The sequence below is a fragment of the Schistosoma haematobium genome, chromosome 5, assembly GCF_000699445.3.
Source record: "Schistosoma haematobium chromosome 5, whole genome shotgun sequence".
Lineage (NCBI taxonomy): Eukaryota > Metazoa > Platyhelminthes > Trematoda > Strigeidida > Schistosomatidae > Schistosoma > Schistosoma haematobium.
In genome coordinates, this window is record NC_067200.1 from 4,550,464 (window position 1) to 4,577,461 (window position 26,998).

The 26,998-nt window shown below is 33.7% G+C and overlaps 1 protein-coding gene across 1 annotated transcript; it reads right to left on the reverse strand.

The window, feature by feature from the left end:
• Positions 1-577: 577 nt before the first annotated feature.
• MS3_00011111 (uncharacterized protein) lies at positions 578-26,643 on the reverse strand (the record flags this gene model as incomplete). Its single annotated transcript, XM_051219516.1, has 11 exons — positions 578-1,360; positions 2,248-2,356; positions 3,109-3,244; positions 4,794-4,989; positions 6,445-6,831; positions 10,065-10,389; positions 13,563-13,699; positions 14,466-14,869; positions 16,802-16,958; positions 21,344-21,558; positions 26,081-26,643. The coding sequence occupies 11 exons, from the start codon at positions 26,641-26,643 to the stop codon at positions 666-668; spliced, it is 3,324 nt and encodes a 1,107-aa protein (XP_051064728.1). The 3' UTR covers positions 578-665.
• Positions 26,644-26,998: the final 355 nt, after the last annotated feature.

Consider the following 26,998-nt stretch of genomic DNA (forward strand, 5'->3'; position numbering starts at 1 on the left):
TTCGTTCGTCATCATCTAATACAACTTGGTTAAATTGTATTAATTCTGGCAATCTTAATTTGTACCATTATTCAATTACATCTAATTATCACATTTCTTTATAAAAGTAAAACCTTTTAATAGATAATTAGATAAACTTTACTGATTGAAATCATGAGTCAATTGAAGCTAGACTACCATGGAAAACCTGCAAGCACTGGACGGCCGTTTCGTCTTAGTATGGAACTCCTAAGCAGAGCGCATTCACGATCCCGCACCCCGCTATATCCGAGCCCACGACCTATGAGTCTCTCGTCAGGCGCTTAACCAACTAGACCACTGAGCCGCCACCCAGCGATTTTAATGTCTAACTTCAACCAATCACGAAGTTACGCCACCGTACACCATTGTCTTCAGTGAGTCCTGAGTTAGAATTCTGCGGGGTGCCGGATTGTGGATGCGCACTGCTGAGGGGTGACATACTAGGACGAAATGGCCGTTCTGTGTTTCCAGGTACCTCATTATAATCTAGATTCAATTGACTCATGATTTCAATCAGTTTAATTTCTAATATCTTCACAAAACCCTTTTGACAATTAGATAAACTATTCAACTTTATATTTCATATGAAAATAGATGTGATAACATTCAGTATAGAATAGTTTTATTCACAGATATCTTCACATTTATTCATTGAAATGATCATATTTACACAGTCTATTCATTCTATCTAATAGATAGTATTGGCATTCATTTTTGTTAATACTATTATTATTATCATGATAATAAGAAATAGTTTCATTTAATTCAGGCACTAAAACTGAATTGTCACATTTCAATATACAATGAATACAATTCTCTTGTTGTTGTTGTTGTTGTTTATTAAATAGATGAATATTTTCATTGATTCTATTAGAGTATAACATACAATTATGAGGGAATGTATCATATGATCTTTGGATTGGATAAGATTTTGCATGATATTTGAAATACGATGAATATGGATTATTGATCATTGAATTTGACATTAATTCATTTAAACAAATCTCACTTGTATAAATTGGATTCAATAAAGGAGTTTGATTTGAATTGAATGATTTCTCATCACGATTATTATGATTATCATTTTGAAGAATAGATTCATCATTAAACTTATTATAAAGACATTTTATTGTACAATTAGGATTATTACTATCATATATTGAATTGGTGATAGATTGAGAAGGATATTGTTTTAATTCATAACAATCATATACATAACTATCATGATCATTGTTGGTTTGATTAGGTAGAATTAAAAGTTTTCTATTTGAACATGTAGAACAATTTGATTCAGATTGAATATTGAAATTGTTGTTTAGCTGATGTTGACAAGTATTATCTAAGTTACATAACAAAACACAAACACACACACCACGTAATTGTACATCATAAACTGACTTTATTCGAAAAACCTATCAAAAACTAGAATTGTTTCATCAAGGTTTATATTCAGTTGTTGATAAAGAATGAGACATTCTGGCGAGACTATAATTTTTGAACGAACCAATCAGGTATATGATAACAGGTCTCGGATTTCGCCGCGAAATTCACCTCATTCATTTGACCAAATAGTGTCTTCGCATTATAGCTGATGTCAATTCGTGATGAAAACACTAAATGTAATTCCTGACCTTGACCGTTAATTGTAAATCATAATTCGAATTCTTCATATAGCTTTGTAACCTCCATTTGGTCTTAGTTATTAGGTGGACACTCTCAAAGTCACTTTAGTATTTGCTCAACGGTCGTCCATAAATTATAATCTCAGTAAAGTATAACATCACGAAGTTTGGTGGTTTATGTCAAAAGCTAATAATAGTCAGATAACTGCTTGAATCAAGAAGTTTTAGATGCCGGTTTTGTCGTGATATGGAATTCCTCAACAACACATATCCTTGAAACCATCACAGATCGAACTTGGAACTTCTGGGTCACGCATAGAAGGATAACCTTTTATACCCTTAGGTCCGAATCCAAAGTTATATGTATCTCAACCCGATAAATTGGCTTCATTGCACAACTATTGTGCAATAGTCTTATGGAGAAACTGTCACACAGTGAACATAGGGAGACTCTTTTGATCCAATAATCCATAGTGAACAATGGTACTTTTCATCTTATACATAAGTCAATACTTATTTTCACTGAAAAATACAATACACCATTTCATCAAAATCACCAATCATTAGAATATAGTCATGTGGTAATTATTCAGTGGTCACTTACTTTTATATTCACAACAAAATGTCTCATGTAAACTTGATTGTTGCCCATGTAAAATGCGATTACTTGTTACGTAATCATCAAGTAGATTTATAGGAACTACGCGATCATTCTAAATACCGTTAAAAAAAATAGAAAACAGATTGTCAACTATTTATTGTTCACATTTACCTGAAGCTGAATATATTTCAACCACTTAATTATTAAGATGAATAGACTATCTCTTATTCACGTCATATTTAACATGATTAATTGTTATCTCACTTCACAATTCTTCATGTTTAGTATACCAATTAAATACTTCAGTATTACAACTAAGGCTTGATTTGTGGTGTGTGCTACTGGTGTCGACAAATATAAGTATCATGAATCAAAAGTGAAATGTCTGACGACAGAAGGTTATGCAGATTGAAGAGAAGAGAACGAGGACAGAGAATAATTAGTGTGGAAAGAAAAAGGAAAAATCAAGTCTGAAACAATTGATTGACATTTTGAAAATCAGGGATTTACAGTGTGGTTCTCAGACTTTATTAAAAGATTCTGTAATGTTTTATTCATAGCCATTTGATTATTCTCACCTATGTTCCCGTTCATTGGAGATGGATAGTTCAAGAATCTTGTATTAAATGTCCACAGAACGATCTATTCCATTGGTGATGAATTTAAATCTTACAGTTAGTTCCTGATATATGTGTAAAATGTTTACCTTAATTGGTTTGATTTATCAATCGAAAATGTGAGATTCTTAATCAATCATTTTACTTCGAATCCAGTTTATTCTATACAATACCATTAGTTTTATTGTTAATTTTATAACTACTTAAATAATATAAGTAGATCAAAATATTTCTTTAAAATACCTACCAAATTAGGCTGATTGAGTGATTGATTCATTTCTTTATTATTAATTACATTGAAATGATCATCATCAATAAGTGAATTTTGTATAACTTCTGACAAATCCACTGCTGCAAAGTATCCAACTGTCTTATGATTGTATCTATTAAAAAGAAAAACAACGAAATGATATACATGACATTCTTTTTCTAACGTACACTTTATAGATTGATCTTTCTCAGGCAAGTACTACAGATTAAGTTGTACTGAACAGTTGTTTTATATTAGTACAAAATTTCACAGTGAAGAGTATTTACCATCTAACATTTAGCAATTAAATCACGTATCTTTTGAGGAGTGATTAACATTAGACAACTTAGTAAAATTTAAGACTTCTGTCTCGTCCAGTTTAGGATTCGCTAGCTGAATCAACTCGCATCCTAGTGCAGTTATTGACATCTGAACTTGAACCAATTCCCTTTTTCTCTAAACACTAATGCTTTATTTATAGAATGTCTGAGTTTAGATTGTCACTGAATTATTGATTGAGAACACTCGCTCTGTAATACATGTACATACAACTGACGACTTCTGAAATAGTACTCCTAGACTCCACAACTATTTGTAATTAGCTTCTCGAAATAATTTTTTGCAATGACATTATCAAAACAATCCCTAAAGGATTAACATATATCAACAAAGATTGATTAAAATTCAGTCTTAAATATCAACAAAAGTGTGATTAAAATCTTCGCAAATAGTAGTATTACACTCTTTGGTTGATGATATAAACTTCAGTCGATTTTCGACATAGCGCGACGTGATTTCATCACCATTGGTGACGTTTCTCCAATGATCTGCATATTTGAACTTTATAGTTTACTAATTCTTGTTTGGCTTTCAGAAATACTTCTATATTCCAGTCCCTTTTGAAAAAGGTATTATTTTTAGAATAAATAGTGTTCAATTATAAAAACAAAAAAAGTCGCACTATGATTTTGTAAGCAAAGACGGTTAATAGCTAGCAGTGGAACACAGGATGCGTATTTCGTCCTATATGAGATTCGTCAGCTAAATGTGCCTGCATCTCAGAGTTGATGTTCACTCCGGGACACGAACCCAGTGCCGTTCACTTGAAACTCCATCGCGTTGTAAAAGTCAGGTACTGAATCCTGAAAGCTGCCTGCTTGTGCAATAGAATGGAGTTTAAAACCGCTTGATATCCATTGTTGCTCATAAATCTTGTGGCTGAAGACAATATCGAGACAGTCCGCACAGGATACATACATGTCAACAGAAGACTGATCAGTTGTAATCCTAAACAATAATGAGACTATTCAAACAAACAATACCAAATGAATTCACACTATAGTTGTTTAGTCAAAAGCCAGTTCATGATATAAACTACAAATTGTGAACATTCACTGTAATCGTTGTCCACTTAGCTACTGAATCCTGATTGTCGCCCGCTTGTGCAATAGAATGAAGTTCAAAATCACATGATATTCATCTTTGCTTATAAAGCTAGTGATTTTAGACAATGTTGAGACAATCCTCACAGGATGCACATATATCAACAAGAGACTGATCAACTATAGTCCTAAACAACAATAGGAAAATACAAGTAAAATATATGAAGAGTATTCACACTGTGAACATTCACTGTAATCCCATAACCCCACGCTCAAAAGAATAAAGTTTATTCTCATTACCTTCTTTCATTTTTATTGTAGGTTGTTCTATTCAATGTAAATTTACATTTTATACATAAATAATGATGATTAAACCACTCAATGTATTTACATTTTCTTTGAATATATAATAAACCAATAATGAATGTAAGAATAGTCAGTAATGAAATTACACAACTGACAATCATAATGATAAATTCATTTCTGGTCAATCTATCTAAAAAAATTAAAACATAATGATAGAAATGAATATGAAAAGTATAAAACTTTTTTCATCTTAGTTAATAACGAGTTAATTTGTAACTGGACTTTCATGGGAAACCAGAAAGCCCTGGACGGCCATTTCATCTTAGAGATGTAGTGGTTAAACTCTCGTGCATGAGACTGGTAGATCCTTGGTTCGAATCTCACGAGTCCGGTTCGTTGATGCACACTACTGAGGAGTCAATATATTGGAACGAAATGGTCGTCTAGTGATTCAAGATTTTCTATAGTGGTCTAGCTTCAATTAACTCATGAATTCAATAACTGTTAGATTTATAAGTTAAATTTTCTTGTTTATATCATCATAGTGGTTAGACATTCGTTTAAGATCAGGAAACAATGAATAGCGATCTCATTTTTAAATGTAACACCTCAATAATGATCTCATCAAGGATCAAATCTAGGACCTTGAGCCTTTATCAAATAATTACATATCTAAATGTTATCATTTCATAATATAGAGTAATTATTTTCAGAGCTTACTATTAAGTAGCTGAGTCACATCAATGAATCGAAAGTGATTGAGGAGTTTAACAACAGAATTCATCTTTTACTGCAGATGTGATGGAATTTATCTCAGATATATGAATGTTTTAGTCAATCTAAGAGATCAGTCCACGGTGTTTCTGACTGTCGGTCTGTGGGTTATTCATAGATAAAAAGTTTTGTAGTTTGATTCCATGTAATTAACGTGAACAATAGTCGGGGAAATTCGGTGAAACGGCTCATACTCAGATTACAATAGTTCACAGTCGTTTACCGATTGTCTCCTGCTGGATCATATGTTTTAAGATTATCATTCTTTTTTCTCGATGACTTTCGTCAATGAATAAACTTTATTCACTACAACTCATAGTACTTTAAATATTTCAGTATCCATCGTCATAATTTCATCCATCTGTACTGATGAGCTGGTTTAACATGGATAGATGTACTTGTGTACTACATCCTACATTACTGATGGCTGACTAACTAGAACCTAATAAATAACAAGGCAAAATGTCCGATTGCTATGACATCACCAGGATTTACGTCTGTTAGATCGGTACACAAGTGAAGTGCTGACATTTTCAATTGAAATATGGTGCAACTTAAAAAATAGATGATTTTCTCACTGAAAGAATTAAGTATTTTAACAGGATTACTTAAACAAATTTGAAATTTTTCCGACTGGTTCATTGAAACATAGTTCACAAAGTCTATGAAACGTTTCTGAAAGCGGTAAAAGTCACCGGATTATATGATTTATGTATATATATTTGAAGAAGACTCGAGTTATATCACGTAGCATATATTTCTTTCTAGATTTCAGAATGTATTCTACACTGTAAATTTCGTAAAACAAGATGAACTACTTTAATAATCCAAAGTAGTTAAATGTTGTTAACAAAACAAATGAATGACTTACAGTTTAAATATAAATTTATCTCATAAGAACTTGATCCCATTAAATTTGAAAATGTACACTGATAAACGCCTTCATCATTTAGATCTAAATTATTGATCTGCAAAGTAATAATCCATCCGACTGAATATTTTCTGTGAATGATTTTATATTTAGATATAAAATTCTGAGTAAGAATAATTGGGAATTGGGAATTTTCAATTGTTGAGTTCATTGTCATTATATCATTATTACTACTATATGAATCTTCTATTGTAATATATTCACCATTATGTAACCATACTGGATAGGTGAAATTAAGTTCCGGAAAACTGATAACATTGCAGATAAGATTAACTGATTTGCCTAGAATTCCATATACATGTGAATTACTATGTACAAATGGTTTTTCTGTAGATAAGAAGGGATAATTTTACACACACAAAATATGAAAAAAGTGTTTAATCATTGAAAAAAGTGTTTTAACCCAGTAAATTATATTGAAAAGTTTCATACTTTTCATAAATAAACAAAGAAATTTTCAATTCCTTGTTGGACATTCGTTTCGTCCTAGTATGGGACTTCTCATCAGTGTGCATCCATGATCCCGCCTCGAAAGAATTTGAACCGGTGAACTTCTGTCACGCGTGCGAACATTTAACCTGTAGAACACTTGGCCAGCCGGTATCTAACGGTTTTAATGTCATAATTTCTACCAGTCTACGAAATTGTGCGACCATCTTCCATTGTTTGAGGTAGAAACCTATCTATACCTGACACGAATTAGATCTACCGGTCACAGCTTCTCTTTAGAACTTCGAGAATTTCTTCACAAAGCTAGTCACTAGTGAGCACATGAGTAAATGTTTGATGCAATTAACATATCTATATGTCTGAACAGGGAAAGATCTACAGTAATGATAACATAAAATGTAATTACAACATACAATGGCGTAAATGACAGCTAGTAGCTATGACTAGTGTTAACAACAGTTTATCAACAACTAAAATGAGAACAAAGAGTACATAGATATAAAAACTGTTGTGTTTAGACGAAAATTTAAGAAATGCACAAAAGTAGATAACGCATTAGCAATGATTGAGAATAACTCATTATAACAATAAATATTATAAACACCACTATTCCTCTCGGAAAAAATGTTTCAGGAAATGTGAATACAGTCCATTAACCACTCCATTTGATACCAGAAAAGTTCGACTTCAAACATTGAAACCAAGGTTCTGAGTTCTCAAATATCTGAAACATGTCTAGAGAATTATTTCTGTTTACTGAATAAAATCTATAGATTCTAACACAATGACACCGAGAAGTAAATATGTGGATTTCATATCTCTGACTACTGATTAACTAGCAGACAAAGAAGAAAACACTGTTTAATACAAACTGATTTTTGATACTTTCCACAATTATTTCACTGACTGGTGATGATGATGTGTAGATGTGAAGTGAAATCCATCAACTTCTGAAGAGATGTAATATTAGCGTGATTTCTAGCTCATCAATCTAAATGTGTGTGCTCATGTATCCTTATGAAAAGAGCAATTAGTAAACCACCAACATTTGAAATTATAGAATGATGTACATGACAAACGTTTTGTTGGTTATTTACTGTAATTGATAATTAAGTTATGGAGTTCTAGTGAGAAGTAGTGGCCAGTGGATTTCAACCAGGTCTGTTGTGAGATAGTAACTCAATGAAGACAATAGTGAATGTGTCAATCAATTTCGTGGATTAGTTGAAGTTAGACATTAACACCGTTAAATGTTAGCTCAGGGGTGTAATCGTTAAGTGCTTGGGGCGCGAGACTGATAGGTCCTTGGTTCGAATCCCATAAGGCGGGTTGTAGATGTACACTGCTGAGGAGTCACACAGTGGGAATAAACGGTTGTCCAGTGCTTCCAGGTTTTGCATGGTGATCTAGCTTCAGTTCACTTATGATATCAACCATGAGAAATTACCGTTATATCCACAAAACCCCTTCTGAAATCATGTTATTCTCATGAGTATAAACATCATTTACTTATCTAAATGGGTCAAACAGAATTAGTTAGTCAGTTAGTCAATAGATATTATGTATTATTCAACTAACCTGTACAAATAAACAAATGCTTGTTATTTTCAATTCGATGTTTGAATTAATGCAAAGCTGTTCAGTCTATTGGTTTACACTCACTCACACACATCCTCTCTCATACAAGTCCACCCTAACTTGCCTACTACAATACACATAGACAATATGGTGAGATAAGGTCAACCTAGTTCAAATCTATTAGATAATATTATTATCTCACCTCTCAAATATCATGATATATTAGTTTGCCTTGAGGAATGAAATGTGTTAAATTTTATTAGATAATTAATTCATCAGAAGACCACCATCCAGCCACACTAAACATCATGAACCCTATCAACTGATATATAACGAGTTTTCTGCATGGACAAAGGATGGAGTATGGAGATTCCCTGAAGATACATTAATTCAGCAATTATTAACAACGTCTATCGCATCAATAGGACTGAAGTCCTCATATCATTAAGTTAGTGTATTGCTGACTTTATTGTTCCTGAGAACCACTGAATAATTCGTCACCGAGTCAGTTAGTTACTGCTAAACAAAATCCTACCTGAATGATTGGTACTCTATAGACTGTTATCTAAAAATCCGGATTGAATCCTTCAGGGAGCATCAGGTTCTTCAAGATTACAGGTAAACCTTGCTGACGAATGCCAAGTAGCATGAAACTTTGCTCCAGGGTTTCCGTTTGACTACCTTCAACCACCATTTTATCTCAACATAGTGCACGTAATATCGAGTCACATAGACTAGTGCTTATATTGCAACTTGGTCGATAGAATTCGATCTGCATTAAAAAAGACCTGATCTACACCCAGTGATCAGTCAAATGTAGAAATAACCTCATCCAATTTATTTGACTTTAAACTTATAAGTTTGTCAAAAATACACTTGAAACTGAATTTTCTATGAATCAGTTTTGAATAAATATACCTAAGAGAAACACTACACAAAAGACCTAATTATGCTTTATAAACTATTAAGGTAAATTCTAATTTTCAATTCATATGTATTATCAGAAGGGATCATAGATGCCCACTGCTGAAGAGTCCCATACTAGGACGAAATGACTGTTCAGTGCTTTCAGGTTTTCCATGGTGGTCTAGCTTCAATTGACCCATGATTTCAACCACTGAAATTTCATACGTATTCGTTGTTTGAACCTTCCCATCAATGTTTAGGACTATGATTGATCAATTCCTGACGACATATGTGCATCCTGTCCAAATTGCCAATATCCAGGCACAAACTAGTGGCTATCTGAATTCAGTGCCTGAGTGGTTAGATAATACGATGGTATTTGAAGCGAACGAAACGAAACATGAACCCTGGAGTGAATATCAATTTCTGAAATATGGCAGGTACATTCAGCTAACGAGTCACAAATACGAATAAACGTGCGTCCTGAATTGTACTACTTTACTTATAATACTTGTGACTGAAGGCAATATCGAAACAGTCCATACAAGATGCACATATACCAATATGAGATTGATCAATTACAGTTCTATACAACAGTGAAAAGATACAAATAAACATATTCATACCTGCTTGAATAATAAATCTATTTGCTGACTGACTATCAAATCCCACTGAACTAGCTATACATGTGAATTTCCATAAATGTAAATGAAAATTAACATTTTTCAATTTCATGAAATCATCTATATCAAGATGATTTTCATGATCTTTAAAATATTGTTTATCAATAATCCATAAATTCTTTGAATTCACTGTAATCATTTCTAATGAAGATTGTAGTTGATTCAAGTTAAGTTGTAAATTAGAACCATTTGATAAATAAACTTGTGTATCATTTGATTTCCATGTAAACCATTCAATTTGACCAGATGGATTAAAATCTGTTTGACACTAATAATAAAATGAAAAAAGAAATGAATTTGTAGGTTAGAAAAGGTCAACCGTAAAAATGCACATCCTGACTTATCTGTCTCCGACGGTAAGATTCCAATAAGTACGGATATAACATGAAAATTAATCATAAAAAGGTTGTGTATAACCAATCTCAATCAGTTGTCCCTTGAGTATTGCAGTCATGCTTTCAGGTCACTAAGACCACCCCTAACCCAATTTTCTATTTAGGTACCTTCAGAAGAACTCTTCCACGGTATGGGCGACCGGGAAGTGATAACTACAGCACTCAAAATCGCGGGGGAGGACGGACGCAGAAAATTTTAAAACGCAGATATGAACTCCGCATCTTTTGAAAAAGGGGAGGTGTTGGGATAGTCGGAAAAAGAGACCAATAATTACCATGTTAAGTTCAATGGTGTCCTTGAACCTTAAATGTACATTTCTTATTGGTCGATGTTTATTTCACTTGTTAAATATTGTACAAATGTTGTTTCCTATTTTATGGTACGATGTGGGTTGTTTGCTTGGTATATAAATAGAGTATGTTTGAAATACAATGATTCATAACTCCGAGGCTGTGACTTGTGTTCTTCACTCAACTGGGCTAGGACGGACAGCGAAGCAGGGCCAATCAGGGCACTAGGTCGTCCGTACGTGTTTTCCGTGTCACTGTCACAGATCGCGATCGATAAATACGCTGCGTATCTAAAACCTGCAGTCACACCCGTTACAACAGCATCATTATCATGATTTGACTTGATAATTTCAAATAAATTAAGCACTGAATAGATTATAATATTCTTGTTTTGCTCCTTTGTACTATTTAAACTTGAATTAACTTTGGTTTGATTATTTATTCTCTGAAGAAGCGACTTACACTGAGTGACGAAACCTTGGAATGTCTAATTTTTCTACTCATATTATTTTTATTTGAAAACAGAATTGTTTAAATGAGTACACAATTGAAAAATGAATCATTTTCTTATGTATTGACTAGTATTCCCCTTTAAGATATTTACTTCAGATGTTAAGCTTGTTCATGGAACTTTTGAGTTATATCAAATAAAATGTATATCATGAATACATATACAAGATCCTGATGTAACCTATTCTAACAGATAGCATAATGGAAACCTCATGAATTAATGATGTATTTGGTTAATGATGGCTAAGTATATAGAAAAAAACACTTTGAAATATGGCAGTAATCCAAATGAATCTTCTGTAATTCAACTGAATTATGAGGATTGATGAAATGGTTCAGATATAAGAAATTCATCAATATTTGAAAGTATCATCTATAAATACCTAAACGGAACATCACGGGTGTTTACATCTGGAAAGCATATTGGACAACCAATTGAATATCTAGTCAAGGTAACAGAAAAATTGTATCTTGTCACTATTCTCCCTAACTTAGCTTATATTCTTTTATACAATGAGCAATTATGAGTGATTATAATCTCATGTATTTCATAAAATGTTTAAATTAGCAGTCCATTTTAACTGGATTAAGCGTTTCACTATGGAATTGGAAGAAGAGTAGGACGATTGATGGCGAGGACGACTATCATCTTCGTGTTGATGAAAATATTTTTTATCCATATTTAGTTGAGTTCTACAGTAGGCAAATTATTATCTAGATGATAAATGAGGCTTTTAAGCTTGATAAACTATTTGTACTAATTATTCTAAAAACTTTTGTAGAAATGATGAAACGGTGGGTGGTTGAGTTTTGACAAATTTCATCAGTATTTGGAACAATGGGAATTCACATGATGAGGCCTATATTTTTGCAAATCAACGTTATGTTGAATGAGATAAGGTTGATTCAACCTGAGGTTTGTAAGATGAATTATTTTAAACCTTAATTTGTTTAATTATTGAGCAGAATTCCAAAACAATCATTCTATCTCTAAACTATTCATAGAATCTCGATATCGTGACTCAAAATTACTGTGATGGCCTAGATGATTTGTAGCTCAGGTGAATGATTTTGATGGAGTTTTGTTCTCTGAGCTGGATAGTTTGCATCTAGAGCTTAGATTTTTGATATATCGCGTACAACCTGAGCACTTAAACGTTCGAAACCTCCAAGTCACAAATCAGAAGACAGAAGACGAATGAGTAGGAATGCTATCCCAAACAGTGTTGAATATGATTTTAAAAAACTCTCAGGTATTTATAATAATTAGTAAAAGCGAAATCATCATTTTAGTCATTCAATTCGCATCCAGTGGTTTTAGACTTGTGTTCAATAAGAGAGCCATATATCGAGATTCTGGAGTGTTCTCCCAAAAGATGACTGTGTGTTATGTCTTCGACTCTTTCTGAGCTACTTTGAGCTTCCTCTAGTTCACCCATGGACCATCCCCACAGTCACCTTTCAAATTCAAATAATTCAAAAAAGCATTGAAACTCAATTAAAAAAGCTTCAGAGACAATAGTTTTGAAGTTTCGTTCTCTCAGCTGGATAGTTTGGTCGTGGAGCTTCCATCGTCATTTGGAAAGAATCGATCCAATTTATCAACAAATCAGGAAAAATATGCACATACATAGGAACAAAAATCAAACCAATGGGACACACAACCAAAACAAAGAAGTAAAGAATAACAAATTTAAGGTCAATAAGAACCAATCAACATCGAGGTGTACAGGAAAAGCTGTGGAATGCATATGGAGAAATTCGAATACTTCACTTCTATCTGAAGTTTGTGATGATGATTTTGTTTAAAAGAACAATGAAAGCTCCACGAGCAAACCATTCAGCTCAGAGAACAAAACTCCATCAAAATCATCTACCTGAGCTACAAATCAAACCATTTCAACTAATATTTTCTTTAATGCCTAGTATAAGCATTTTAGAAATTGATATTGCATTATAGTTGAGCTGTTGATTGAACTTGGAATTTTACCACTAAACACCGAACCAGTAATTATAGTGATTAAGAGCTCGTTACATAAACTGATGGTTCAGGGTTCTATCCCTGGTGTGTCCATAGGTGTTCATTCATAAAGAGTTATGTACTATAAAGAAACGACCTTTCAACGTTACTTCATCCGAGATTAATCCTTGGCAATACAACTCATAGATAGAATTAATCAACTCAAAATCATTTCAACTAAGCTTATATTAACAAGAAACCTTTAATTTTCTACATTTCACTTACCCTTAATGTTATCTCTTGTGTTATATACAGATTATTTGTAGATTTTGTCCAACAGAGCATTTTCAATGTCTTTCCAAATATTGAACAAGGGTACAGTATATAAAACTCATCGTCTCGATTATCTATATTTGGTCCATCTATAACAAAAGATTAGAATTTATACAATTTAAACAATAGTTGCTGAGTTCGAATCTCACAAGGCAGAATTGTGGATGAGCACCGCTGTAGAGTCCCACATTAAGATGAAATGACTGTCCGATGCTTCCAAGGTTTACAATGGTCAAAAACTTAATAATCTTCACAATCCTATACTGATCATGTCGAATAGTTTACCCTTCGGCTTGTTTAACTGGTTTATTTTAAGTACATGTATGAATTATACACGAAATACGTAATCATAGGTTAACTGATATGTACTTTAACGGAAAGTTAAAACAGTATTATTTCAATTGCAATGAAAATATTACATATGCTTTACACAAGATATGACAGTCTAGGGTTTAAACTGTTACGAGTTCATGGATATAAACTACTGATGAATCCTAGAACAGGACGAAGAAGCTGTATAGCAACTATTAATATTCAAAGGTTATCTAGCTGACAACAATTCATGATGCACATCTTTTATTCTGAGTAAATCTAATCTTGAGAAACCTCCAAATTTAGCATCATATATAGAAAATATGGAATGCTGCTAATAGTGGAATCAAGAACACACGTTTCACTCGAACTAAGATTCAACAACTGAAAGCAGATTCATGACTAATTTGATGTTTACATATATCAATCAAAGCTGATAAAATTTCAGTCAAAAGGATCAACAACAGGACAGTTCGAACCATTCTAAAGTAAATCAAGCATCCTATATATACATATATATACTTAATTTGCTTTTTGACTTACAATGAATATTTAAATCAATATGACCCATTGAAGAAATCATTACTGGATCATCTACAGAATCATCTTCTATATCATTATGAACATCATAAATTTGCTTTCTCCAACTTCTCAATGATGTCACAGATGATGCCTCAGTTATCATGGAATCAATTTTATTGATTGTATCATTTTTCATTCTAATCAATATTTGACAATAGATTCTTCCTTTATGAAATTTTCGATGTGGTACAAATTCTATAATATGATATTTCAATTGATGATGTAATATCATTAATTTTGAAGGGATTTCAGATGATAAAACAGTATTATGAGAATGAGTATTCAATTGTTGAATAGTTGATAATGAACTTATATTGAATAATGTATCATTAGGATTAGTATTATTTGACATTTGAATAAAAAATCTGTAATTACAAAATAACCGGTGAAAAAGACATACAAAATATTGAAGGATTTCAAGTTTTTGAGATAGTAACTCACTGACAGTGGAGCAACTTCATGAATTGGTTGAAGTTAGATATTAACATTGTTGGATGCCACACAGTTTAGTGTTCTTGAGGTTAAGCACTGGCACACGAGGGTGATAGGTCTTGGGTTTATATCTCATGTAGCGGAATCGTAGATGCTCACTGCTGAGGAGCTACACAATAGGATGAAACGGCTGTTCAGTGCTTTCAGGTTTTTCATAGTGGTCTAGGTTTAATTGACTCATGATCTCAACTATTAAAATTACTATAATATTCACAAAACTCCTTTCTGATATTAATCAACATATGCTCACTAGTGACTGGCTTTAGGAGGTATTCCTTGGAGTTGTAGTGGAAAGCAGTGTGATCAGTGGAGTGCAAACGGTAATGTTGTGAGATAGTCACTCACTGAAGACTTAGTAAAATAGAAAGACCATAGTGTAATACTTCATTTGTAAAATGTTCATTAATTGTCTCAGGATTCGTTGTTCCTGCACTTTAATACCAATTACTTTCTATTCTCATTCTTCCCTTCTTGATCTTTTCAATCTTCTGCTGTCAGACATTATATTTCTGATTCGCGTTATATACTTCTTATGTCAATATAAGTACCATACGCCATTGAAGTACTATGTAATAAGCTTCATTCTATGGAATTCCATTGAGATATCATGAATGAGATGTTTCTTCAAAAGTTTAACAACATAAACTAATTGAATTCACAGTGGATGGATAAAGTGATATCCATGTTGGTCATTGATAATTATCTCTTACATTCCTGTTACTTTTAAAGCTATAGTCATAATCAATAATATTAACTTCTGTAGTTGAAATCATGAGTCAATTAAAGCTAGACCACCATGGAAAACCATTGTGGGGCTCCTCAGCAGTGAGTAACCAAGGTCACGAGATTCGGATCCGGGACCTATCACTCTCACTCACGAGCGCCTAAACTCAAGGCCATTAATTTGGCCAGCATCCAATGCTCTTAATATCTAACTTCAACCAATCCACGAAGTTGCGCCACCGTACACCATTGTATTCAACGAGTTGACATCTCGCAACAGGCCTGGTTGAACTCCACTGGTAACGGCTTCTCACTAGAACTCCAGAAAATGCCTCTTGAAGTCAGTCACTAGAGAGCAGAGCCAGCTCAGTGGTCTTATCGTGACCGATAGGTCCTGGGTTCGAGTCTCGCGGGGGCGGGATCGTGGGTGTGCACTGCTAAGAAGTCTTATACTAGGACGAAATGGTCGTTCAGTGCTCCCATATTTTGCATGTTGGTCTAGCTTCAATTGATTCATGATTTCAACTATTGAAATATCTAAAAATCTCCACAAAATCTCTTCTGATAATAATAACTTCTATGGTTAAGATCATGAGTCAGTTGAAGCTAGACCACCATGGAAAACCTGGAAGCACTGGACGGCCGTTTCGTCCTATTGTGGGACTCCTCAGCAGTGCGCATCCACGATCCCGCACCCCTGCGAGATTCGAACCCAGGACCTCAATTTCGGGGATTAGTTGAAGTTAGACATTAACACCGTTGGATGCCGGCTCAGTGGTTCAGTGGTTAAGTGCTCGGGCGCGAGACCAGTAGGTCCTGGGTTCGGATCTCGCAGGGGGCGAAGTCGTGGATGCGCACTGCTAAGGAGTCCCACAATAGGACGAAACGGCGGTCCAGTGCTTCCAGGTTTTCCATGGTGGTCTAGCTTCAACTGACTCATGATTTTAACCATTGAAATTACTACAATCTCCACAAAAACCCATCTGATAATAATAACTTCTGTCAATATTTAACTACTTATATTATCTTCATCAGTAGTAATGATATTGACAAGAAACAATAGTAGATAATCTATAACTCACGTGTATTCATAATTTACATGAATAGGTACATTAATCTTTTCACAAAAACATCCAAGTTGAATTGGACGATTCTCTATGAATATCATTGAATGTTCAATAGATGAAGTAAACATTGTTTTTAGATTTGAATAGATTTCTATATACACTTTATCAATATCTGAAATAAAAAATGAATTCCAACATGAACAGAATTAGAAAAATTAATAGTTTTCTTTAACATTACTATTAATAAACAAACTGCCGGTCCCAAGCCCGGATAACGGGAAAGGGTTGAGCATGGGATTAGCAACCCCATCCCGTAGAAAACTAACACGTTACAAAAAAGCTAACCAGAAAAAATAATTCAAACCACTTAAACTCTGCCCTGGGAGTCAGAAGGTCTTCACTTAGAAGAGTTATGACGCTTCATGGTGAAAGCCGAGTTCCTTCGGAAACCACGAGGCTGATACTCGAGAATTTCATCATAATATTATTTAATCTATTCTGAGAATTCTTAACTGTCATCAAGTAAATGATATTGAAGCTAATTAGTGTCATTATTATCATGATTACTACTAAAATGAGTAATCCATCTAGAAATTTGTTTAAAAGGTATCAAAGATTTCGGTAAATGGATTTGATAATTAAGGAGAATGCATGAAGTTTTATAAAAAGTACACTATTGTAAAGTAGTTGTCTTTGTATAATGCAGAGACTAATTTTGTTTGATAATTAATCATGCCATTGTCAAATATGACTCTGTTAGAACTTGTGGCCTGTATGCCCTGGTAATGAATAATGTGATGATACTACCAATTAGAGAGAAGTGAATTATCGATCCGACCAATGACGCATAAAACACGTACGAGCAATCTAGAGTACTTATCGGTCCTGCTTCCTGCCTAGCCCAGCTAGTTAAGTCCAGAACACCAAACTTAGCCTCTGCGATATCAATCCCTTATTTCAAACATACTGGATTGATATACCAACCAGCTAGATCACACCGCACCATAAAATAGGAAACAACACATATGGCGGTTTGAAGTCTATTGATCAGTTTACAATGTGGCCACTAGTCTAAGAGATTAAATATACCATTTTTCATTTTGAGATGTAAGGTGATGGTTAAAGGTAGTCGATAGGAAATTCTGGACAACTGTTTCGTTCTATTTGGCACTCGTCCATAAGGTGTATCAATAATCTTGAGAAAACTGATGCTCCCTGACGAATTTGATCCGTATCATCCAGTTTTGCATTTAGAGACGTTAGCTCTGAGCTACCAGGGCTGCGACCAACCTCCCGTAAATATTTAGTGATGTGATCTCTTCGAATTGATCGTATGATTTATGTTTATCGATTGAGTAAGCTGCATTGAGTTTTCTCGTGGAACGTATGAAATGCGCAAGGTTCTTCATCGACTTAGTTTGAATCGTTAGGTTCGTCTTCGGGAATGTCACTTTTGTGTGGTCCTTTATATTGACACTAATTAGATTGCACGATGATGTTTTCGACAGGCTCACCACTTTTAGTGACCCGATACCTTACTTTAATCGGATCGTACGTTTATTGTTGTTGAAATATACATCCGGACTACCCTCGTAGATAAATATAGATTTAAAACGCGTTAGTGAATGACGGGATTAAATAAGTAAAATATGAGAACAAATTTCGAATACGTATATTTTGTACAAACGATGTTCTGGAAAGACAGCCAGGGAAACGAAGCAAAGAGAAAAGGGTGAAGCGAAATGGAGTGACGCGCAATGGAGAAGGCAAGTGAGCTAACTAGATTTAAATAAGCATGACTCGATATTTACGGCCAAAAAAATAACATACGGACACATGATGAACAGGGTAAGTAAATAACATACATATGATCATGTAGAAAAACAATCAGGTCTATTAAGAAAATAAGTGACAGGGTTGAAATACGTCTTGTGAAGAATGAACAAAGTGGTAAGTCCAGAGGCTAGAATGACCTGTGTGGGATTGACATAGTACTAGCCCCTTCAAATATATATCAGTCCTACAGGAGGTCAGTTACGGCCTTTGTAGCTCAGTGATAACGCCCCTAAATGAGAAGCTGGATGATACGGATCGAATCTGTCAAGGAGCATCAGTTCCCTCAAGATTACTGATACACCTTATGAACGAGTGCCAAATAGAACAAAACAATTGTCCAGGATTTCCTATCTACTATCTCTAACCACCACCTTAAAACTTTGTTAACTAAATATGCTGGTTGTGGCATTTGACTAGCATGATACCTATAAAACATGTTCAAATGGGAAGTTATTCAATGAACGATGGACAGTGTTGGTCAGTTAAAGTTATTTGAATCAAACCATTGATTAATGTTAACAATCTCTACAGAAATATGTGCACTGGAAGGTCGTTTTTAACTTATTTGTACATAAATTTATATTTACATCATCACATCTTTCCCTCTTAGATCAATCCACACAATTCTATGAGCATTTGAACAGTGTTGAACAATCGTGTCTCAACCAGAAACTACGTCGCACATACAATTATAATGAAGTATCAATAACGATGAACAATGAAGTAGTCTTTCGGCTTTATCGTTTATCGACAGTTAAATCTTTTTACTTTGCTGTAATAACCAGTTATATGGATAAGATTTATGAATCATTCATCAACATTCGAAGTTAATGCCTGATAATTAAGTTCATTTTTCACCTATCATATCAGTAAGAAATCAAGTTTTCATGACTAAGCTATTTTTGAACTACTGAAATTAAAATAAGTAGCTCAACGTCAGTTGATTGAAATCTTTAGTTTAATGTTGGTGAAACTGCTAAGAATTCAATGAATATTCATTGTGTTTCTGGTTTATATTAGTTTATCAAATGACGTTGATTACTTAAAAAAACAACTGCGGACTGGCCATTCCTATGAAATCAATAATGATTAGAAAAACTTGAGGATTAAGTGCTTGTAATTTGAAATTTATCCACAATTGAATAGAAAACGTTTACTGAAACTGAAAGATATTCATGCCATTAAAATTTACTTTATCCGATGTCAGTAACCTTAACTTGATGGATTTTACTTGAACATTACTAAACATACGTTTACAACATTATTACTATTCTCTGGATGTTTTGAATAATCCGATGATATAATCATATTGTCTATACTGTACTTGTACTACAACTGAATACAGTATCGTTTGAAGGAGTTTTCAAACAGACTGGTCTTCGAAATATTCCACTATATCTCTTTTGATGTTCAAATAAATTAGGATCTGGTTTGTATCTTGGTTGAACAGGACTTCTTTGTACATGAGTATGATGTTTCAGTAAGAGATTCTTTGAATGATGAATAAATATCAGTCCATAAGTAATGAAAACAAATTAAATATCTTGTTATGTCAAGTATTGACTCAACTACTCTAATGTAAGTTTTTCAACATCCATTGGGAATTAACCCTACTTATTGCTTAAGTATTACATATACCTCTGAGATATCTATAGTGGTATTATGGTAAATGAATCGTTTATTACTAACTAATGACAACAATGCAATACCACAATTATCCCCGATATTAAGGATGAATATTGAATCTTGAGTCTGGTTCTATTTGTTCATGATTATTGGAAACTAGATCTTTCAGTTATGGTTAATGACTCATTTAATAATGATCTATACTTGGACGCAAAATGAATATAACATTGTAACAAAATTATAACTATTTAACGAACTTTCTACTTGACCACTCGTTATATCTACTATATATACGAACTAATCAAAATCCGAACCTAACTAAACAATAAGAGTCATTGCCAGTGTTTAAAACTTTGTTTAACTATTCAAGACTTGTAAACCTATAAGAAGCCTATTTCTATTTCCTATTATCTATGTAAATTTAGCTAGTGACTGATTACATTGAACCCATCTTTACACAGAAGAAAATGGACACATTTGTATATCTACAGCAATATTTTTAATATTCAATAAGTGCGCTGTGTCCAACATCAATCGTTTTACAAGCTTCAATAGATCTTTATACTTTAGCTTTTCATCCTTAATGTTACAATGCTTTATTTATTGTAGACAGTCGTGGATAAATTTCGACATTCGAAGTGCGATTTCCAACAAAGTGTCTACTTCAATATTTGACATTCACCCACTAAATCAATGAGATAATGGTGATAAGTGTTGAATTCAGAATACTTGTAGCGGTAAATAAATCCACAAAATCAATAGCTTTCTAAGTCTTAGACATTTAATGATGACCACAATGATTTTAATGGATTCACCTAGATGAAGGCGCTTGGTCACGCATCCGAACCAGATCACAAGTAAGAACGAGGTGCTCAACTTATCCTACAACCTCTAGCTAGTTTAGATCAGTCACTTCGTGATATATTGATAACTTACCAGTTATATCTTTGAACCTTCTCACTTTTGACTTTTGATTACACTAAATGGGTATGATTCATAATAGGTGTTACTGGTTGAACCGTTGTCAAACTCCAAATACCTATGGCATTTTCATACTCAATGAAACATTAAATATGTTACCAAAAGTAAACTTACATAAAAGATGAACAGTGATTATGTTAGATCTAAGTGATGTATTTCCAAAATTAGAAGTTTTGTTAGATTGAATAATATTTGCATTATCATTATTATCATTATTATTGTTATTGCCTAGTATGTAATCATGTTGGTTTTCTAATGAACACATAATTGGAATTTGATTCATTTGTATTCCATGAAACGTAAGACTTAAAATAGACCAAGTTTTAAATCTAAAAGAAAAAAATTGAAAAATTATAAAATATAAAAGTTAATTATGATAATATTAAGGTAAGTAATAGTTTGATACACATCTATAGAACTAAAGGATAGGTTTAGTGCTCAGCCGTTTGTTCCGTTCTACTTTATGGCAATGAAACATGGCCGGTAACAGTAGAGGATATTCGTAGGTTACTAGTATTTGATCATAGGTGTCTTCGAAACATTGCTTGTATATCCTGGGAACACCGAGTAAGTAATGCAGTTGTTAGGAAACGTGTACTAGATAAAGATGGCAAATCGATTGATTAAGTAATGAAACTTCATCAGTTGAGATGGATGGATTACATGTTAATTATGCCCAACCACCAACTGCTCAGTCGTGCGATGTTTTATGTTGTAGGAGTAGGTTGGAAGAAAGATGGGGGCGGCCAGATCAAAACATAGCACAAATCCATGAAGTCACTGACAGGTGGACTGAGCCATGTTGGTAGGTGTAGACTACCTGGTTGGGATCCGCGAGACGATAGCAACCGATGGTTAGAGACCCTGAATGACATGGTTCAAAATCGTTTGCGATGGCGGAGATGCATCCATTCTTTGTGTTCTACCAAATTCTAGTCTTCTGAATTCTTCATGACTCTTGTTTTTCTCTTTCCAAATTTATTTCGCTAGAATATACCCATTAAATAACATCTTCAAACCCTAATCTTTACGATTACTGCTCATACTCTTACTACCTCTACCATTACGGGATTTGAATCGACAGCTGCATCTCTGTGCTAATATGGTATGTCAAATCGAACTGATTTACGTACGTACGAAGTTCTACGTTGTTACTGACTGACCGACTGACTGATAAGAAAACAATAGATGATTGATTCATCTATTGTGATGTAAAAGTTCTCATCATTATGAACTCATGTAAACAGGACTGAGAATATTGATTCATCCATGTGAACATAATATCTACTCCCAAGTAGGAAGTCAAAAGTTCACTTGTTGTAATTCTTTCTTAATACAACCTAGCTGTTCTTACTGCTTAGTATTCTTGGACACTAATTCACTTGACAAGTCTCCAAATCAGAACACAGTTGAACAGGAAAGAGATTATATTCCAAATAACAAGGTTAGATGGAAGTAAGAAGCACAATAAGAAAAACCTTAGTATATTTATAGTTTTTACATGAGAAGATTCTAGAGTGTTCTCCAAGTATCGACTAGCTCTGATTGGATAATGATCATCCAATCAGCGTGCATGGAGGATGCTTTAATCTAATCTATGTCCCGCTAACATCACTAGATTCGATTAATGTAATATTTACAAAAAAATTACTACACCCGCTCCAACTTGAAGTATGTGTTCATGATAGTGCCGAAAAGAGACACTGAAAGCTGCATAATTAGGACATTTTACCTAAGAGAATATAACAATACTAAAATGTTCATATATGCAAGTTCAGCTGGTTAGCGGTCCAACTCGACAATAAACCTGTGTCATCAATAATACCTATCATAAATCCAGATTTGAGAATACAGTTCGATGATGTAGTTGTATCATGTGTTCTTCAAACCCTTGGATTTAGTGGTTCGTTCAGTATTGGATCAAAGTTGTTTATTACTCAGCAGTCGCAAACAAAGAAGACATATCTGTTTATTGTCTCCTTAAGTTCAGAATTTATACAACTAATATCAGCTAGCAATGAAAATAACAATTCGTCTTTAGAATAAGAATGGTATTAGAAATTAAATTATGTACTTTATTGTATTTGGTGTTTATCAGTCAAAGTGCAGCCTTTCAACCTCGAATAAACCACTTGAAATATCTGATAACTTTAATGAATATTCATCGGGTAAATCTTATTCTCAGTATAGGGTTGTGCAGATTGTTAAGTTTAGATTGGTATCATAAATGGATCAATGTCAGACCACCATTGGAAATTCGGAAGCGAAACCGAAGGTCCTGGGTTCGAGCCTCCAGCGCTAGATCGTGCATGAACACTGCTGGTGAGCCCCGTACTAGGATGAAACGACCGTCCCGTTATAGATCTTCAAGTCTTATAGTGATAATAAATACTCTGACTGGTTGACCATATAGTTGTTTGTAAATGTCGGATATTTGGAGATAGCCAATAAGAAACCCTGGGTCTGGATCTCTTTCTAGTTAACATTCATTAGCAAGCCATACTAGCAATCTTAAAAGAATTGGGTTTTTTTTAAAGAATTCAAACGCGCGTAATCTACGTTTATAGTTTGAGAGGTTAGTGTTGAACTTTTCAGTCTTTGCTGACAAGTGCAAAATAGCGAATAACACGTGAAGTGGGATTTCCTGAGGACTACCTCCCAGTATTTAACACTGAAATATAGTATGGCCGATGTCAAGTCAGTCAGACCAGTGTCCTGTTTATAATTTATTTGAAACAATTAGACGCGTATAGAAGACTGATCAAGAACGACGTTGGTCATCAGTGACCCGTCAATGCGGGACTATCACCAATAATGATTCGAAACTGGGTGACATAACTCAGAATCGCTCACAATAGCGTAAATGTGTACACGCTCTGTCTTCTCTTAAACTATGAAATTAAAATGAATTCACATCTTTCTTTCTACGAACTAATTCTTTCTCCCTGTATCATATCATAATACGTAATATTACTACTACTACTTCTATGAATTTAATGATCATCTTGTTGTGCTAATGAGGTGCAGCAACTTGGACCGATACATATATGTCCCTGGTCCTACATTGTAGCTGACTGACTAACGGACTGTCCCATCAATTCATGTGTTTAATAAAAGTATACAACTTCTGAAATGAAAGCTTCACAAATTCTTTCAGATCACTTTTGTTTTCCTGCCTCCTCTAAAAAATTACACTTTGAATATGTCCAAGTAATTATAAGACATTCGAGGATAATGATTATCACTTTTGAACAAACAGCATGTGTATTCCCTGTTTCATGATTTACTGATGCCATTCTTAACTCTCACAACTACCTTACTGTGTATGTGAGTATGGGAAAACTTTAGATGATTTCTTTCCAAATTTATTGATGAAGACAACTTCATGAAAATAGCTCATCTATATAATTTTCTAATCAATGAATCAATGAAATTTTAAACTGTTGAGTCGGCTTTCCGAGAACTGCAACGGAGCCTCCAGAGGCCCCAAAGGAGCCGAAGAGTCCTAGTCAATCAGAGCATGATGGAGTTTTCTAGAATGTCAGCGTGGCGTGCTACTATTGGTCAGTAGTATATTATTTCTTTTAGCGAATTGATCAAAATATGATGTTGATTTAACAAATGTTAACATTTATAAATGCTCATGTTTATAAAAATGAACCTTTGGAGTAAAGTGCTTTTCGCTTATTTTACGCCTTTTCTCTCGAGTTCAGGTCGCTGTATAGTTCTATTATTATTATTATTATTAGCTTTATTCAATATTATAATTTTGGTACAATATAGAATTCTCAGCGCAAAGTATTTCAACAAGTTTCCGTTTCTTTCTTCTTGGTCGGTCCTGGCGATAAATATTGAGGAATCGCCAGTTAGATGTTAGCACTTCAGTGAATGAACAACTGAATAATGTACATTCTTTTCGTTGTACATTGCCAGCAACCATATTGTCTCTTATTGAGTTTTCTGTAACTTTGACAACGAAAGGTTGTACACTTTTCAGAAACGCAGCAGAATAGGTTATGCGATTAATAAACATAATGATATATTAAAACAAACAACAATGGATAACTTGTTGAAATATCTAGATGGCAGGAACAGGTAGCCCAGATGCTCAAGCAGGCCGCTTGTGGGTTACCAAAATCGCTTAGAAATTGAATAAAGCAGTCAAATTAACAAGATTTATCACAAACACTTCTCACATCTAATAACAAAATCACATCATTATCATCATTGTTGTGTCCCGATAAGAATAATGAATGGTAATTTTTGGGATCCATTTATGGACCAATATCATAAGTATATTTTTATCGTATAATTGTCATGCAACTAAACTGTTCATATTCATATCCCTCTTATTATGAGCTTTATTTTAACCTATGAACTATTATTATACGATTTACCATTGTTGAATTATGCCCTGTCTATTAATTACTATCTCCCTCATTCACAGCCACTTCTGGCTAATTATTATACAAATGTTATTTTCTATTTTATTGGTACGTTGTGGTCGGGTTGATTGGTATATAAACAGAGTATGCTTGAAATACAATGATTCATATTTCAAAGTCTGAGACTTGTGTTCTGGACTCAACTGGCTGGGCTAGACAGGGAAACAGGGTCAGTCAGAACTCTAGGTCGTTTTTACGTGTTATACGCATCTTTGGTCCGATCGATAATACACTGCTCTCTAATCTTTCAGTCAAGGACACAACAATTGGCGCGGGGTAAAAATCGATCCAAGTTCAACTCACAACAATCATCATCATCATCATCATTAAAACTTCAATTCTCATGTGTGTGTGTGTGCTCTAAAATCAGTAAATCAATAAAAGTAATCAAAGGCAAATCACTTACAATTGAATACCTGAAGGCATATCATTAATTTGAATAAATTCAATTAATTGTGCTGTATATGAGAAATGATCAAGTATCATTGAATTATGTGTTTTATTTATAATATGACATCCATATTGTAAATTACAAAATTCCATATTTAACCAAGTGAATAATTCTTTTCTCTTTTGAAAACAATCATTTATATGTTGACATGATGATGATGATGATGACGACGACGATGATGATGATGATGATGTTGACGATGTCGATGTCGACGATGATGATGATGAATTTGTTACATCATAATTTGTTATCTTTTCATTTTTAACCTGATATAGTACTTTATCATTTATGTACCATAATAATTGTCCTAATGGTTTACTCCATGATGATGTACTACATATAAATTGAATGGTTTGATTTAAATGAATCCATATTGATCGATTATTATTTAATTGATCATTTTGTACAGGATCATTTAATTGATTATTATGATTGTAGAAAAATCGATATTTGGCATTTTCATATAATAAAATATTTAAATGAATTGATTTTGGAGGAACTACAGAAGAAAAAAACATTGGAAGAATAGTCAATGTGGAATTGATGAATGTTCGATCACTGTTGAACACATGGAAGTATTAGATGATTGTTTAGTTTTAGTATAAGACTCATCAGTAGTGCACATTCACGATCCTGCACTGATGAAATTTGAACTCAGAACCTTCGGTCTTACATGCGAACAGTTAACTTGTAGATCATCGAGCCGACCAGTATTCAAAGGTGTTAATGTCTGATTTTAATCAATCCATGAAATTGCGCGACCATCTTCCATTTTCTATGGTAGATACCTGTCTTTATTTGACACAGATTAGCACAACTAGTCACAGCTTCTCACTAGAACTTCGAGAATTCCCTCATGAAGCTAATCACTAG